This window comes from Puntigrus tetrazona, chromosome 8 (genome assembly GCF_018831695.1).
Source record: "Puntigrus tetrazona isolate hp1 chromosome 8, ASM1883169v1, whole genome shotgun sequence".
Taxonomy (NCBI): domain Eukaryota; kingdom Metazoa; phylum Chordata; class Actinopteri; order Cypriniformes; family Cyprinidae; genus Puntigrus; species Puntigrus tetrazona.
In genome coordinates, this window is record NC_056706.1 from 9,277,598 (window position 1) to 9,294,055 (window position 16,458).

Consider the following 16,458-nt stretch of genomic DNA (forward strand, 5'->3'; position numbering starts at 1 on the left):
ATCAACTCAACGCCCTTGGCTTAAATAACTAAACCTGTATTTTTCTCTGAAAAAAAAGTACAATAGCTGTCGCTGGGACTTACCTCTAAGGGGTGCTTATTACTATCTAAATCACATATTAATTATAGTACAATTTGAAAAAGTTTTTTAAACATTTTACTAAGTGTAAAGGCTCTCGTTTTCTTTCACCCCAGCCCGACAGAGGGCATGAATGTGCTGTACATTGTTACATGAGAAACCTTCAACCGGAACATCAGAGGAAGAGAAATAGGCGTAAGTGAAGACGACAATTTTATTGCGACTGTGCTAACCGCTGTGATCCCTGAAGAACCCCGGTGAATCGTTGTCATTTCCGATCACCTCGGCAGTCCGGCGACACACCCCCTGTGAAAAGCCTCGTTTGGACGGTCAATGGCCGTGAGGCTCCGGCGCACGGTATGTTGTCGTGCATGTACTGTTTTCAGCACGGCGAGCAGCCAGCCGTTGTTTGCACTGTATCGAAACTGACAGCGAGTGTTCGTATACACGTCTGCTTGGGTTTTATGGCGATGTCAGCAAGCTTTCGGCAGCCGTTGTTCGCGGTATTAAGTAGATGTCAGTCGGATAAACACGCGGGAGCGGCGCGCTTTGCGTTTCCGTTTCTCCCTGCGGCTAAACACCGGACGGCTAGCGGCTATGCTAAAGCTAACTGTTAATGAACAGCCAGTGTTTTTTTTAACAGAGTTAACTACGTGCGAGTGTACCGGCTGCGTTTATCGTTTGCATGTGTTGGAGAGCAATGCGGAAACTTTTGTAACGAGACCGCTGTTTGTGTTGATTCCGTCAGTTGCGGCGCTCTATCTTTGTCACCATTTAAAAATAGCGTCGAGTTGTAGCTCTTAAACGGATTTGGCTACGGCTTGCGGTTTCGTCGCGATCAGGAGGCATCTGACACAGGTACTGTGCAGAACTGTCACAGTTTCTTTTTGGTAACAGATTGTGGTTTTTACGGATGCTCCGCTGCCTCGGCTCGCAGGAGACGGTGCTGGAGCGCGCTTGCTTTTTGTCAAGAAGAACTGAAACTGACGAGGGAAACTCATCATGAATTTAATGTCGTTACTTCGATCTAAAACGTTAGTGTTTTGCATCGTGTTTGCTGGCGGCTCGATCTTATTGCACGTAAAACGAGCGTTGCATTCAATTGCATCTTTTGTGTTATGTGCCGCTTGTATTTGTGGCTAGTTTGAGGACGGCATCCCATCCTTTGAATTTGCTCCTGTTCCGTTTAATAAACAAAGTGATGACAATTATGCTTGTGACATTTAGCAACACCCGTCGTGTGTGGATAGATGAAGTAGAGCGGAAGCAGGTGTACACGTGAAACACGGTTCATGTCTCGGATTGCAGGTCGTTGCCAGTGGTGAGATCGCTAAACACAACACAAGCCGTTATGCTCCCTCGCACACACGCCTAGCTTTATGCGTTGTGTCTTTCGGCTTTGCATTTACACGGAATTACCCGAGACGCTATACAAACACGCTTTTGTTTTGATAAATAGCAGTTTTTTTAGGGTGCAGGTATGAAGTCGGCGATCCTGAGCAGAAGTGCGCCATGTTCACACTGCAGCAGCTGAGAGGCAGTCTGCGGCCGTCTGGTGCATGAGCGACCTTAACCCTGTAGACCCTGATGAGTAATAGGCAGAAAATCAATTGTGTTGAAATGGAACATATTATTGAACCTTTAGACAAAATCTAAAAAAAGGTTTGCGTTTGCATTATGTTTGATCATTGCTCATATTCGGTGTGGTGTAGAGGATGGAAAAAAATAATCGGTGGCCCAAACTGTGCAAAAATATGCACATTTGTGCAGATGTTATTTATGCTAGTTGTACTGTTAGAAAATAGATCACTATGTTTACTTGTATATCTTAGTAAGATATTTTAATGTTTAGTTTATGATCAAAGGACAGGACATGCAATGGAAGAATGATTAAGTGATGCACAAAAATGTTGGTCAAAAGCTTGTATCATGTTTGATGCTAATTTTTTGGGGGGATAATCGAGTAAAGATGCTTCAGTCAAGTATTTGTTTATCTTGAAATGTTACTAACAATATAAATGTATTCTTGCATTTACTTTATAAAATAATTAAAGATTTCACAGTTTGCCACAACTTAAAGGTGGACACTTGGAATTATACCAAAAGGTCTTTTACTTCTCAAGGCACGTGGAAGTTTTTTTTGTTTTTTTTAACCAAAGTTTTGATCATTTAGTAGCCTTAAATGTACCAATAATGTTGCCTGGGCGTTTTAGGGTTAAAGGGATGGTTCCGCCTGTACTCACCCTGTCCTTCTGACCAACTCATATAGTTTAGAACAATATGAATGCGTGTGAATGATACCAGAACTGTCGCTTTAATGAATTCTTTGTTGCAAACACCCCAGGGTAGTTTTCTGGCAGTGCAGGGGAGTAGTCAGACTCGATCTGCGGCTCTGATGTGATGTTATTCATGTGTGTTGTCAGGGGATGAGAGGAGAGCAGGTGCTGCGCTCCTGGCTGCGGACTCAGTGACTCTCTCTTTGGGCTCAGGATGGCGCAGGGAGGGCCTCAGTTGGACTATCACATACTGCAGGACCTCAAGCAGCGCTTCCCAGAGATTCCAGAGAAAGTAGTGTCTCAGTGCCTTCTTCAGGTGAGGACCAGCAGTCACAACTGAAACAAAGGAGGTGTTAAGTGTTTTGACCCAGAAGCACATGTGAATGAAATAGGAAAGCTTTTGCTATTATAATATAATTACACGTAATTATGTTTCTCCAAAACTATTTATAATTATATAATCATCAAAAGGGGTTTTATAAAAACTTGTTTTCTTATAGAAACAAAGTATTTCTGGATTTTGCTCATATTTTGTAGTTTTCTTTCTTTCTGCCTAACAAATCATGAACATGAAATGGCTTTCCTGGGATTACATCAGGTCCGGTGGCGTGTTGCCAACAAGTGGGTTTTATTGATGTAAATCACTGATTAGGCGATTACGTAACAACTTAGAATTTTTATTGTTCAAATGTTGACTTGGCATTGATTTATTCTCCTGAAATGGCACTGTTCATCTTCAACTCAAAAAATATTTAAATGTATTTGTTATATTACAGTAATGCCGTAAGTGTGACGTTTTATCAGTAATGTTTTTATGCTGTGTCATTCTGTCATTGCTGAGTATATCAGAGACATCAGGTGCAAGAACATGTTTACTTTACTGTCTTCCATTTCCTCTTCAGAACAACAATAACCTGGACCTCTGCTGCCATCTGCTGGCTCAGGAGAGTAATAGATACCTGTATGAAGAGTACCACAGCCCAGATGACTTGCAACTAAACCGGAACCAGATGCTGCGCATTAGTGTGGGTTACCATGCTAATGAAGGGGTTAAAAATAATGCTGGGAGCCGAGCTTTGGTCCACAGTTCCAGTGACGGGCATATCGAGCATCCTAGAAGCGGTTTCCCCGAGCCGCTTTCTGCCCCAGCTACTATGGCGCCATCAACTGGCTTCAACCCCTTCTTTATGAACGATCAAGGACGCTCGAATGTCCCCACCCCTCCACCGAGCATTCAGGGCATGTCGCCCACATACCATCCTGTCCCACGTTACATGCCTCCCATAACAGTTACCCTCTCCCAGAACATCCCCTCTGCCCCACAAGCGTTGCAGATCCCCCCTGGTGCCTATTGTAACAGCGGGAACACCGTGTACATGCGTCCCTCACCGTCTCAAAGTCCTCAGCCCACTCCCTGGTCCACATCTGGGACATCTGTGTACCAACAGTCTCCTTACGTCACTCCAACATACCCATCACCGTACAGTTCTCCCCAACATCAGGTCCAGCAGACGCCCCAGGTGTTTCTGCCAATAAGTCCCCCCACTCTCCCTGGGCTGTCCTACCAGCAGCCGCCAGTTTCCCACAGGCCTTTCATGTCCTCCAAAGGCCCTATGAAGAACCAGATAGAGATCACACTGGAGGGACAACGACCACGGAGCAACTCCCCTGTACATGCTCCACAAGGGACGCTTTATATGGCCAACAGCCCTTCCCCGAGCTCCCCGTCCCGGGCCATTAGTATGACAGGACCCCCCGGGGCCTCCATTCATCAAGGAATTTATGTCCACCAGGGTGTGGGAAGGCCCCGGCCCGCATCCTCTCCTCAACCGGCCACCTCTGCATTCATCAAGATCAAAGTATCTCCTGGACAAGCGCAGCGTTCCTCGAGTTCTCCACCAGTCGAGACTGAATCTCTCCTCAATATAGTGGACCAGGGTGAGCGCCACGGTGCTCCTCCTCCGATCCTGCCCATCTCTGCCCTGCCAGGGAACATCTCCAGTCACATCAACCGCATGCCTAGACGATCCAGCTCCGGCTCGGATGACTATGCATATACTCAAGGTATGAATCTGCATATGCAGGACTTCATGTGTTCGTACAGACAGACATACATACTTAATATTGTCCTACATTGCATTATATAAAAATACTGAATTGAAATTGAACAGTAAGAATGTTTTGGTTTTTTTGGTTTTTTGAGAAGCAAATGAGCATATCATACTTATGAAAAAAAGCAACAACTTTGTTTGGGTTGATCAGATAACTCTGTCCTGTCAAAGTAGTCATTTCCTGTCCAGAATAAGCTGTTATACAACTCCTTTTGCATCTGTTGACAGTGTTTGTATGAATCAGAGTGTATGGGTGTATGAGAGGAAGTTTTGTTCATTCCTGTATACTTGTGTCTAATGCTTTATGTCTCCTCCTCAGCGCTGCTCCTCCACCAGCGTGCCCGAATGGAGCGTTTGATGAAAGAACTCATGCTGGAGCGTCAGAAACTAGAGCAGTTGAAGGCGGAAGTGAATGAAATGGAATTTGATGCCCTGCAGAGACGCTTCAGACGGGTGAACAGCACCAGCCTGATCCCTCGGGTAAGAGACAGACAAAAAAAACAAGGCTTTTATAGCATGTGAATGCATCTTTTTGAAGGAGTGCAGAACACACACACCCACTTGTTTTACATCACTAATAAAGGGAATGAATGAATCCTCATCAACTTGAAACTGAAAAAAAAACCATACGTACCTAGAATCACATGCAGAACTTGCAGATACAATAAAGAGGAAATGAATCACATCTGTTCATTCTGTTCTCGCTCATTCTGCATGCTTCACAGATTACGAATGAATTTATTTTCAAAGGTTAAACTGCTGCACATAATGTACCAATCCAGTACAACCGTCATCCCTTTCCTCTGATTTTAACAAGCTACTGTGAAGAGACTAACAGCGATAAACAGTTTTTATGTGTGCTGTTAATGCAAAAAAGTCATGTACTGTGTGTGTGTGTGTGTGTGTGCTTGCACATTTCCTAGCCTGAGGATATGACCAGAATTCGGTCACAAAACAGACAGCTCCAGATTGACATTGATTGCACCTTGAAGGAGACAGACCTGCTGCAGTCCAGAGGTAAAAATAGCACAAATGTGGTCATCTTCATGACTACATTAGGACAGCATAATTTCATGTGATTGCACAGATTGTTGAAAATTGTGCTGACAATTGACCATCATTTGCTTCATCCATCTCTTATTTTTCTTCTTTATTTTTTAGGCAAGTTTGACGTGAGAACCATGAACAACTTTTATGATAATATTCAGCCTGGCCCTGTTGTACCTCCAAGAGGTGGGAATTCTATAATTTTTCAGTTTTTAGTCCACGGTCATTGTTGCATATTTAAACATTTCATTATTTTATTATTATTTTAAAAAAAGTTGGTAATTCTTTACACCAAGGTTCAATTCATTAATATTAGTTAATGCATTAGGCAAACTGAAAAACAATTGTCAAGCATTTATTAACTTTATTAAAGGGTGTTAATCTATATTTATCAATTAATCTAGATTTCATAAAGCTGTAAACTCATTTTTAGCAATGGTCACTTGATACATTAATGTTAACGAACTGAATCTTAAGTTACACCTTGGTTCCTTTGCAATGCTGGAATGTGGTTTTCATTAAAAATCTCATGAAATTTCTAGACTAACCATAGAGCTAAAATTAGCTCTTTGCTCTCTGAATATTCTGTCAGATTTGTCCTGACCTCTGACTACACCAGTGGAGTGGAGGGTATTGGGTTGCTTGTTATGATATAGTGTTTCTTGCACCCTGGTTCTATTTTCATCGCTCCTTTGTTGCTATGCGGGGCCTGTGGCCCAAATTGGCAATGGGTGTGTCAGAACGCTAGATCTTCCTCAAGCCTTGAAATTCAGCTCACAGCAGCAATATGTAAGTGTCTATGCCGTTTCATAATGTTTTGTCTCTTCTGTCTAGTTAAGCCTCCGGTCGTACAAAGGGACGAGGATTTTGAAGGCGCTCAGTGGAACTGTGAAAGCTGCACTTTTCTTAACCACCCCGCGCTGCACCGCTGCGAACAGTGTGAGATGCCACGCAACACTTGAGCCGGCTTCACTGCGACCCCTTCCTACAGGCCATGAACCTCACTCTTCCTATTAATCTTCTGTTCCACCATGCAACGTTCAAGTCTCGCCTACCGTTTGCCGATTTCTATCCCTTGTGCCCTCAGCTTCACCCAGCAATAACTGAGCCATACCCCACAGAAGAAGAGACAACTACTCTAGTAAAATATTATCCAATCAGAACCACCCTGTGTTACCTCTTGAGGAGCTTCCTGCACTTGTATTTCTTTTTTTTTTCTACTGAAAGATGCTTTAAAAGAGGAAGGAGGGTGATTTTGACTTCACAGAAACAAGGGATTGATTGATTGGCGCTGGAGTGGATCGAGAATCCGTGGTTTTAGGAGAGGGTGGAGCTTCCAAATGTTGAAGAGGTGTGGTTTACCAAGCTACCATTCCAAGCAGAATAAGACTGCTGCGTTTACAAAAGAAAAAGCCCTGAACAATCCCGCTTATGTGGCTTTTCTCACAACATGATCAGTGTATTGAGAAGCAGGGGCTGAATAATTTTAATGTAGACTTTACACTGTATGTGCTCACTATGAGCTCTTCTCATGAATGAAGAACACTACAAGACCTGCATATGAACCTATACCTGGTACTTTTATGCATATGCCACACTGTATTCTGTGTTTAAGATGTTGATTTCCTGTGCAAATGCCTCAAGTTGCTGTACTTAATAAAGGATCTGATTCTATGTGACTATATGCTGATTTAGAGATCTTTCGAATGCAAAACCAGGAGCGTACCACATTGTTATTTTTATATGTTTATTTGGTTAGTATATAAATTAGTACAATATGTCACAACTGCATTTGGGACAGAAAAATCCCAACAGAAAGCACGCAATCACTCAAACACACACTCAAATGGTACATGCGCCCTCATTCAGACACAACAACATGCACACAACAGACTGACAGTGCTAAAAAAAAACAACCCTACAGTCTGCCTTTAACTACCTGTTTGGATACTTATGCAAAAGACTAAATCACTCTTCAGATACCAGTTAAAAAACTAGTCTATATGCAAGGCTTGGTTACACCACAAGACCTAGGTTTTCTACAATGCAAAGTATCTTCTACCGAATCCCTTTTAAACTGAATACAAGATATGCGTAAATATGTTTCCAAATGTGCACAAATTAACTGTATGGTGATGATTCATGTGCTATGTACATGACCTTTGCTTAAAATAACAGTTTTTCTTAGCGTTACATGAGAGCAATTATGCTTGGATGCACATCTATGGAAAAAGGCGTGGTCACGTTTTCGCATTTGAAATGGTAATTTCAGTTGGATTCCAAGCAAAGGAATATTTCTTGTGAGAGTGAAATATTTCGCAACTTGTTCAGATTGGTCATGTAAATTCGCCACACTGGCCAACAGCAAGCTGTTTGGTTTAAAAGTGACTTCTGTGTGAATTGTGCTTCATACATCACTGTTGACAGTATTGACCTTAAAAAGTTAAGTAATTATGTTTTACTAAGATTTACTGTTGATCAGTGAAACTTTGTGGCGAAATCCATTCATTCCAAAAGGAATTAGTGCGACAGGGAGTTTTTCACAAGGCAGATTTCACTCGTATTTAAGTTGGTCATGCAAATTCCTCATTCTGAACAAAAGGAAGCTACTTAAATGTGACTTAAAGCTATTGATATTGGACTGTTTTTCACCTGCAACATTTTGCAAATGTGACCTCAATTTAGCATAAGGTCTTTTTTGACCAGTTTGCAATTGTACAGATGTCTTTAGTTTGGCTGAAAGGTTCTTTACCAATAACACTGTTTCTTATTTCAAGCTGCATGATATTTCAACTTATGTTCTCAGATGTACTCTAAACAGTTTACTTTTTGCCTATAAACCCATCTTGTATCTTTCAGGTCTCAAAAACGCATGTTTATCACGACAGTTTTATTCTGTCAGAATTGTAGACTTCTGTCTGCCTTGTTTCAGATCCCACCACAGATGGAGGTTTCCCCACTGACTACATCACATACTGGCAGTATTCCTGTGAACATAGGCTGACATCTGGAGTCAGATGCTCATCTGACAGTCAGAAGAAGATCAGAGGTGTTAAAATGACATGAGGAGAGAGAGAGATGACATACAGAAAAAGAATGAGAGTTTGATGGGGTTTAATTGTGTGATCCGAGTAATCTGAGGGAAAAAGAATCGAAATCTATGTACCTCTAAATCTAACAGCTCTGCATTGCCCTGCATTTCAAGGCTCTTTGTGTACGTTTACAAAGTCAAGGTTCTGTTCCGAACGAATGTTCAGTGCATGAGCTGCTATTACAACAGTGAAGAGGACATTGAAGTGCATTGTGGGTGTTGTAGCATGTTTAGTAGTAATCTTCGTAGTTTTTGGGGTTTAGGCAGTAGAGAATCGCTCCTCCGAAGGAGAAGATGGTGGCTCCCCAAGCCAGACCGTAGCCCCAGTTAAACTCGTGGTATATTCTCAAACTGATGGTCTCGATGAACTTGATGGGATACAGCACCAAACAGCAGGCCTGTAGGACCACTGTGAGAAACAGAAGAGTGCTGGCAATGAAATTTTCAATCATCAAAGAGACAAAAGTAGGTTAAGAACATTAAAAGTCTTCTGAATCCTCAGTGGGCTTTATTCCTTGATAAGTTCCTCAACAAAGTGAGCGACTTCAAAGCGATGTAAAAATCCTCTCAAAAGAGATGCGAAAATGTCTGTTTCAGATATACCTTCCATCTTTTCCCTGTGATGCTTTCATAGCGAGAACAACTGATTACTGAAGCAGCTGTGTGATGTGGCTTGGAAAAAAAATGCATTTGCTGTTTCCTGGTCCATTAGCTGCAGCAGTTGCGTCTTAGAGCCAACAACACATTTTAGATTCATAATACATGAAACCTAATTTAATGTGCAAGGAAAACAGAAATGGGAAGCCAACTCATTAATGTCTTCAATGTAAGTGTGTGAGAGTGTGTGTGCGTGTGTGTTCATGGTTGTGTCTGTTTCACCTGCGGCAAAGAGCATAACAGCAACCGGTCGGTAGAAGCGTCTCCTGGAGCGGATGCAGACAGACACCAGGGCCACCAGGAAGGAAAGGAGGATAAGGAACGCTCCACCCAACAACAAAGCCAATGTAGCGATCTGCCAGTCTGCATTAAATCAATACATAGAAACACAATAGATCAGCTTCATATCATGTTATACTGCATGCATTAGATACAGATTATATAAACATATCAGATGAAATGGGATATATATACCTCATTTACTAAATGTGCTAAAGAAGCCTTCAAGACTTAACCATCCAAAAAATTTGGTCTCTTTCGAAAGTATTCTATCCCTTCAGTAGATTTGGAATACATGGTCTGTGCACCATTTGTTATGTTTTTATGTCATTTTTTAAAGCTTGACAGCTTCGGCCTCCATTCACAGTGGACTTATTAATTTTACTTGTTTACTTTACTTCGGTCCTTTAAATAATATTAGCAGGCTTTGGGTTTTATTAAATTCTTCATAAGTCCTTTTCGCTGTTACTGCAACTTATTTAGTTAAATGATGCATTTAACAGACTCTAACACACTGAAAAGTCAATACACGCGTACCTACAGAATGGCTGACACAAACACTCACATCTTGGGTTTGCGTAACTGAAAGAATGAACCTCTATGGGCAGCAGAGAGCTTATCGACAATTCTTGTAGGCTAAATGGGGCATCACGTAATGTATTCCTCCCTCTCTTTCTCTCTCCTTCAGTCCCTCTTGTTTCTGCTTTTCATTCAAGCACTCTGAGACACTCAGCTAGAGTATGGGCCAGAAATAGCACCGAATCCTCCATGGAACGCAGGAGTGAGGGAGGGGGCAAGGAGAAAGAGACAGAGAGGAGGTGCCTGACACAGTATGCCTGCTTCCATATCTGACGACATGCGAGTATATGTGTGGAATCTCACATGCACTTCGGGACGACTCCTGAGGAATCTCATTAGGTAGGCAAAGGGGAAATGTGTTATGAGGAGATGATCTCCGAGGAGTGACTTGCCAAGTTTTTTTAAGCTACAGAATCTTTTTTTAATTAGCCAAATTACATTTCTTTCTCATCATGTCAATTTTTTTATTAGTTAACGGTGAGTAGCATGCATTTAGCGACAATTATGCCTAAAAAAATTGATCCAAAAAAGCCATGTTAATTTTTCTATGTACCAAAGTGAATTCAGAGATTCAATGACTTGTTTTGAATCATGAATTAATCAGTGTTTGTGCATAAATGCGTTGAGTGAATAATTAAATGACTGGCTGATAAGGACAGTTATTTTTTGGAATTCACCATTTGTGAACAAATCAGTGAATGATACATTGATTTTAAGAACTGTCAAGGACCACAAGGATTTGAGATGCCTTTTGGGACAGGGCCAATCAGTGTTTAAGATATCAGTTGAATAAACGATTCAATGACTCATTCTTAAAGACAGTCAGTTGTTTAGTTCCTGAATCAATCAGTGTTAATGAACAAATCGGTCGAGAAAATGATTCAATAACTAATTTAAAAGGAAAGTCACGTGTTTTGAATCATAAATTAATGACACTCTCATAAAGACAGCAACTTGTTTTGTTTCTGAATAAATTATTGCTTTTAAAGACACATTATCTGAAATCGCATTATTTCCACTAAAGCTTACTTAAAGCACAAGTGAATGCTTTACTTATACTATGTCAGTTTTTTCAGCATGGGAAAGATGGGGACTGTAGAAAATTATTTAACAACAAAAAAGAACAAGATGTCTGTGTTTACACTGATACTAAAAATCGGAAAGTTTTTTTATTTACTTTCTACTATTCAGGGGTAAGAAAACAATCTACTCCAACACTTCCCATCATAAATAAAATCATAGACACAGCATGTTTGCACTGTTACACAATTTACAAGAACATTACAGGAACCACTGGTTATTAATTATTTTAAGGGTTTGTTGTTTTAGGTTTGAATCTTGTATTACCATATACATGAGACCAACGACAGTCTGCATCTCTTATATTATGTTCACAAATACGTTTGTCAAGAAAGTTAGAAAAACTACTGAAATGATTATATACATTAGAAACAAAAACCATGATTATGTTGTTGTTAAGTTATCAAGTGATAAATGATTAAATTACTGAACAAAACATTTCATAAGACACTGATGGAGGTTTAAATAAAACTATAAAAGCCCTGGATCCTGTCACAGGGTTTTCTTATTACACCGCGATAGCTGTAAATAGAAACATTTTCATCATCTTGGAAAAATTATCTATAATTTTCTCTGCTGGAAAATAATCATTTCTAGCACTAAATTGTGTCAAAACATCATTTTCAGAGATGGCTGAGAGCAGCTCTGGGCCACTTCAGCTTCATTCCACCGTACTATAGTTTCAAACATAAACAAAGCCTTTTTACCAAATAAGGTTTACGATTCAGCATTAAAAAAATTTGTCCATCACCGCAGGAAGCTAGGAAGACAACGGAGCCGCTGATGTTCGCTTCTATATAAAAACAAAATTCGGACACTTCGACCTCCGACCCCTCTGGATAGCCACCAAAAGCCTGCAAATGATCAACGAGAGCGTCTTTAGGCCATCTGGGAAAAAGGTTTTGACTTCATGTAACCTTGAGGTCTACGTCTGAGGGGTCTCTGGCAGAATGGAGCTCATCCAAAAAACCCTGCAGGACTACAGATGGAAATGAGGATATGAGATAAAAATCAAAACATTCATTACTATAATCTGTTTTTCAGCAAGTAAGTGCCTCTTGGCTAGTTCTTTCTATCTGATATCGTGATGAGGGGAGAAAGAAGTCCAATGTCAAAGACTGAATCACGTCAATAAGACACAGCGTCTCCACATTCCTCGCCATCTGCAGACGGGAAGTGAAATCAGTGTATACTTTGCGCCACGGACTCTATATTGAACCGCTGCCTCTTCTCCAGTCAAGCATGTCATCAGCACAAAAAAGACTCTCACACACTTTCGCCACATTCCTGTTGTTCGTGATTATCTTTCCCCGGGAGCTTTCACAACCTCACATTTCTGCGTGCATGTAATAGGGAGTGAGTTTGTGTTAACATATCTATGCTGTTTAATTGACGGAGATAAATTTAAAGCGATACCCTGGAGTCGATGAAAGGTTAGCAAGCGAATATGTTGCTGTACAGCAGGCTGCGGAGTCAGCCGGTAATTGCGAAGCTAATGAGATTTAGTTTAATGCACGGTGCATGACACAGAAGACAACACAGAGGAAATGGAGTGACTGATTACAGAAAAGCCCAAAATCAATAATGCGCTGCAGAGGGAAGCCATTCTGCCAGGCCGCTCCTTTGGTATTTCGACCGGAGCTTCATGACTTTATATGGAGTCAAACTGTGCTTTTTTTTAAAAAAATGACGGGACATGGTCCAGAGCCCAACAAGTTGTTATTGCAAACCGGAGCTAAAATAACATCTTAAATCTTAACTGCACTTGGCTACATGAGACTTAACTACGGAACAAATGTGGCACCAAACAAAAAAAATGAATATGGAGGGGGAAGTGCCTCAAATCAAGGTTTATTCGCTAGTGAACCTTCACGGACACCAGAAAGGAAGTTTCTTTTTCAGGGCAAAATGACATTTCTAGAATGCAGCACTTGTTTCCTTGGTAACTAATCTGTCCACATTAGGGCCTCTAGGGAGCTCTCCTCTCAAACTTAACCTCACTCCTTGGCCGGTGAGGAGACCTTAACAAAGGCTCATTTTGTAGACAACAAAAGCAGAATGAAACCCCAGCTGGACCACTGATTCCATCACACATTCCCACATCATCTAAAAGCTCTTCCACTAAACAAGCTGTGAATAAAATACAGCGCCTAGTAAATGTTTAGAATCGATATCAATTAATTAATGAAGCCTTCTTCGCAAACATTGTCTCTGTAATTAGATTAATCCTGGCTTGCTGTAGGCTGGAGAGTCCTTTTATTAAACCGAAAGAATTCAAGCATGCCTCCCCCCACCAAAAAAAAAACAAAAAACAAAAAAAACATTAGCTCAAGCCCCAAGCTGTTTTCCTTTAAACTAACTAGTAGCCTATCACTAGGATATATTTTTAAGTCTTGTACCTTGAAATAGGTCCTGGTAACCGCAAATACTCCAACAGTAACTAGTATATTTTTATCCGTTTATTATACACACTTAGCCTGCTCATACTAGTGGCCCATCAGCTTTTTATTCCCATAGCTGGTAACCTACTAAGATTTAATGTAACTAGTAACAATTGGGATAGATCTGAGTTAGCCTATTTAATAATAAGCTACTAAGTTGAAACAGATACAAGTTACATTAAAGGTTAGCAAAATGTTGACTGTTTTCTCAGTATTTAGAAAGAGCTGTTTTAGCATGGGCTGAACAATGAGTGATAATGATGCGCTAGGGAGCGAAGGGCCCCTTTTGTTATCTCATAAATCAAATATGTACCTCCAGGGCCATATTGCGGAGCTCACTAAAGTTAAAAAGACTGCGTCCTTTTTTGTTCCCCCCCACGTCTTAAAATATGCATGTGCAGCTCATCCTGTTTGAAAATTGTTTACTGCAAAGTTGCTAAAGTAGAGGGTCTCACCGGTCCCTTTCTGCCCCAACGTGCTGTCGCACAGCCAGTCCACGGAGGCAGCGTGCTTCCTGCACGACTCCCACAGGGACAGGTGGTACTGGTCATCCGCGGTGACCCACGCCGGACTCAGCACGGCCCCAACATCCAGGCACAGCGCGAGGAAAATACACACCAGACCCACCAACTTCAGGGGCGTCAACGCCGACACGCGCACTTCCTCCGCTCCGCTCACGGATGAGGCCATGTCGGCTGGATGCTCCGGTGATGAGGAGCGAGGTTACACGGCGCCGCGGAGAAGCCAGGAACGACGATCCCAGGTAATGTTTTCGGATCCGTATCCGCGTTCAGTGTTTTGAAGATTGCGGAGCAGCTGCGCGAGAGGGACGCTGTAGCAGCTGCCCTCGCGCTCCTGTGAACGCGACTGCACTGCACATTATTGAAAAATTTCTGCTGCACCTGCAGGGTCCTAGTGCCTTGCCAGACCTCCCTGTTCACAAACCCAGTCGAAACGATTCACTTGCTAAACGAACCGAGCGCTTATCGAGTGAACAATTCACCAAAAAAATTAACCGAGTCGCCCGAAAAGCAATTACACTTTTAGATTAGATTTACAGAGCAAAAACTAAATGACTTTAGTAGCCATGCCAATTAAAATGATAGAATAGGCGATGGCTGTGTGGTGATTAGCCTGTTTAGCAGATACATTTAGCTTAACAAAGTGACACACAAAATTAGGAACGCTGGATACAAAGCCATTTTCACTCAAGAGATGCATTACTGTAAATGCAAATTAGTCTATATTTAGGTAACTAAATATGTTTTTTCTGAGGTGAACTGTGACTACAGCAAAATAAACGTTTGTTTTTATTTTTTAGCTTGTTCTATTTGCTCTAAAAACCTAATAAACGTCTGTCGAAAGTTAGTTGCAATTGATCGCATATTAATAAGCCCGTGTAACTTGGAAGGAACCGTCAAGGAGTGCCGTGAAGGAATCGCTGAATTCTTATTTATAAGCGGGCTGTTCAAAAGAGTCGATTCGCGGAACTGAGTCGGACGTCCCGTCCCTGCCTCTCTGGCGTTTATGGTGGCATATTTCTCTCACATGCTTTTCCCTCATTTGCTATTTTCTCACAGTCTCCCTTTTCAATAATCTCTCACAGACACGCACATGAAGCAATGTGTCTTATTTCAAACAGATAATAATTTTTCTCAGAATAATTAGAGACACATACTTGAGTGCTGGATTGCATAATATGAATGGTATCCAAACGTTTCGTGGCAAAAATAAAATACTTAATTATTTAATCTCAATATGAACTGTTGTATAATTTATCTTATCTATAACTGTTCATTTTTGAGATGAAATTCACTTACACAAGTCAAAAGACCGATGAATCAGTAACCTCTATTTAGTCTAATATGTAAGGTTATGTTCAACGTGCAGTCAGCCAGAAAATACATTGTTCATGATTGGAAAGTCAACAAAGGACACCTGAAACTTCATCACACCATCAACAGCTTGGCCTTGCTAGCAAAAGTCTCTTACAGAAAAAAATATCACCCTTAATACATTCTTTGTTCAATTCATAGGATTTACACTCACATTCTTCCTTATCTCCTCCGCTGTGTATAAGCACAGCAAGATTAAACATCAAATTCAATTACTCTTTTCAATTCACAGCGAACAAGCTTTTCATCTGGGAATAAAGAAAAATAACTCCTGAGTTCAAATTAATGGTTGTTGTTTAGTACTGGTTCGCCTTGAAGGTGAATAATACATTCAGAATGTAACAGACTGGAGATCTCTATGAAGGCAATGTGTTATATTTCCACTGGAAAGACATGACTGCCTCTTTCTCCTCTCATCTGTTCACGTCAATAGATGCTTTTATTATTATTATTATTATTATTATTATTATTATTATTATTATTGTTGTTGTTGTTGTTGTTGTTGTTGTTGTGTTTTATATATCTTGGGTTTTGTGTTTGTTGTATTCTTTTTCCTGTTCTAGAAATGAATTTGTGCTTTTTTTCTAACAAAACATCAAAATTAGTAGCTGTAAATAAAGCACACAGTATTATGACACATTACATAGCTAGAATACATTAAACAAATGGAAAGTGTTGTCCAATAGGCCTACAATTCTGTACTTTCATAGTGGGATATTCCAAAATCAAACTTGCTTTAGCCAGTTTTTTTATGTTGTTTATTTTTTTGGCCCTTAACCAATACTGAGTCAGTGAATATAGATAATTCTGGGTATTTCTGACTGACGTTTTTTAGCAACTCATCATTATTGCCAATTCCAATCAGAGAAAAGAAAATTAACGCTTTTATCTATATTTCATTTCATTAATTGCGTTTAGGCTAGA

The 16,458-nt window shown here is 40.8% G+C and overlaps 2 protein-coding genes across 2 annotated transcripts; one reads left to right on the forward strand and one right to left on the reverse strand.

Moving 5' to 3' along the window:
- Nucleotides 1-247: 247 nt before the first annotated feature.
- On the forward strand, nt 248-7,196 carry tab3 (TGF-beta activated kinase 1 (MAP3K7) binding protein 3). Its single transcript, XM_043247702.1, has 7 exons — nt 248-435; nt 2,502-2,670; nt 3,257-4,418; nt 4,785-4,945; nt 5,389-5,482; nt 5,627-5,698; nt 6,347-7,196. The coding sequence occupies exons 2-7, from the start codon at nt 2,569-2,571 to the stop codon at nt 6,472-6,474; spliced, it is 1,719 nt and encodes a 572-aa protein (XP_043103637.1). The 5' UTR covers nt 248-435; nt 2,502-2,568; the 3' UTR covers nt 6,475-7,196.
- A 49-nt stretch (nt 7,197-7,245) lies between these two features.
- Nucleotides 7,246-14,539, reverse strand: tmem47 (transmembrane protein 47). The gene is made up of 3 exons (XM_043247610.1): nt 14,095-14,539; nt 9,483-9,623; nt 7,246-9,012 (listed from the first exon to the last, which is right to left on the reverse strand). The coding sequence occupies exons 1-3, from the start codon at nt 14,327-14,329 to the stop codon at nt 8,834-8,836; spliced, it is 555 nt and encodes a 184-aa protein (XP_043103545.1). The 5' UTR covers nt 14,330-14,539; the 3' UTR covers nt 7,246-8,833.
- Between the last annotated feature and the right edge of the window lie 1,919 nt (nt 14,540-16,458).

Bases quoted from the DNA above. Each gene is read 5' to 3' on its own strand.
- tab3 (XM_043247702.1), top strand. From the start codon at position 2,569: ATGGCGCAGGGAGGGCCTCAGTTGGACTATCACATACTGCAGGACCTC. The intron at 2,671-3,256 runs GTGAGGACCAGC...TTTCCTCTTCAG, and splicing joins TGTCTCAGTGCCTTCTTCAG to AACAACAATAACCTGGACCT. The intron at 5,483-5,626 runs GTAAAAATAGCA...TTTATTTTTTAG, and splicing joins AGACCTGCTGCAGTCCAGAG to GCAAGTTTGACGTGAGAACC.
- tmem47 (XM_043247610.1), bottom strand. From the start codon at position 14,329: ATGGCCTCATCCGTGAGCGGAGCGGAGGAAGTGCGCGTGTCGGCGTTG. The intron at 9,624-14,094 runs GTGAGACCCTCT...GATTTAATGCAG, and splicing joins GTTGGGGCAGAAAGGGACCG to ACTGGCAGATCGCTACATTG. The intron at 9,013-9,482 runs GTGAAACAGACA...TGTTTCTCACAG, and splicing joins TGTTATGCTCTTTGCCGCAG to TGGTCCTACAGGCCTGCTGT.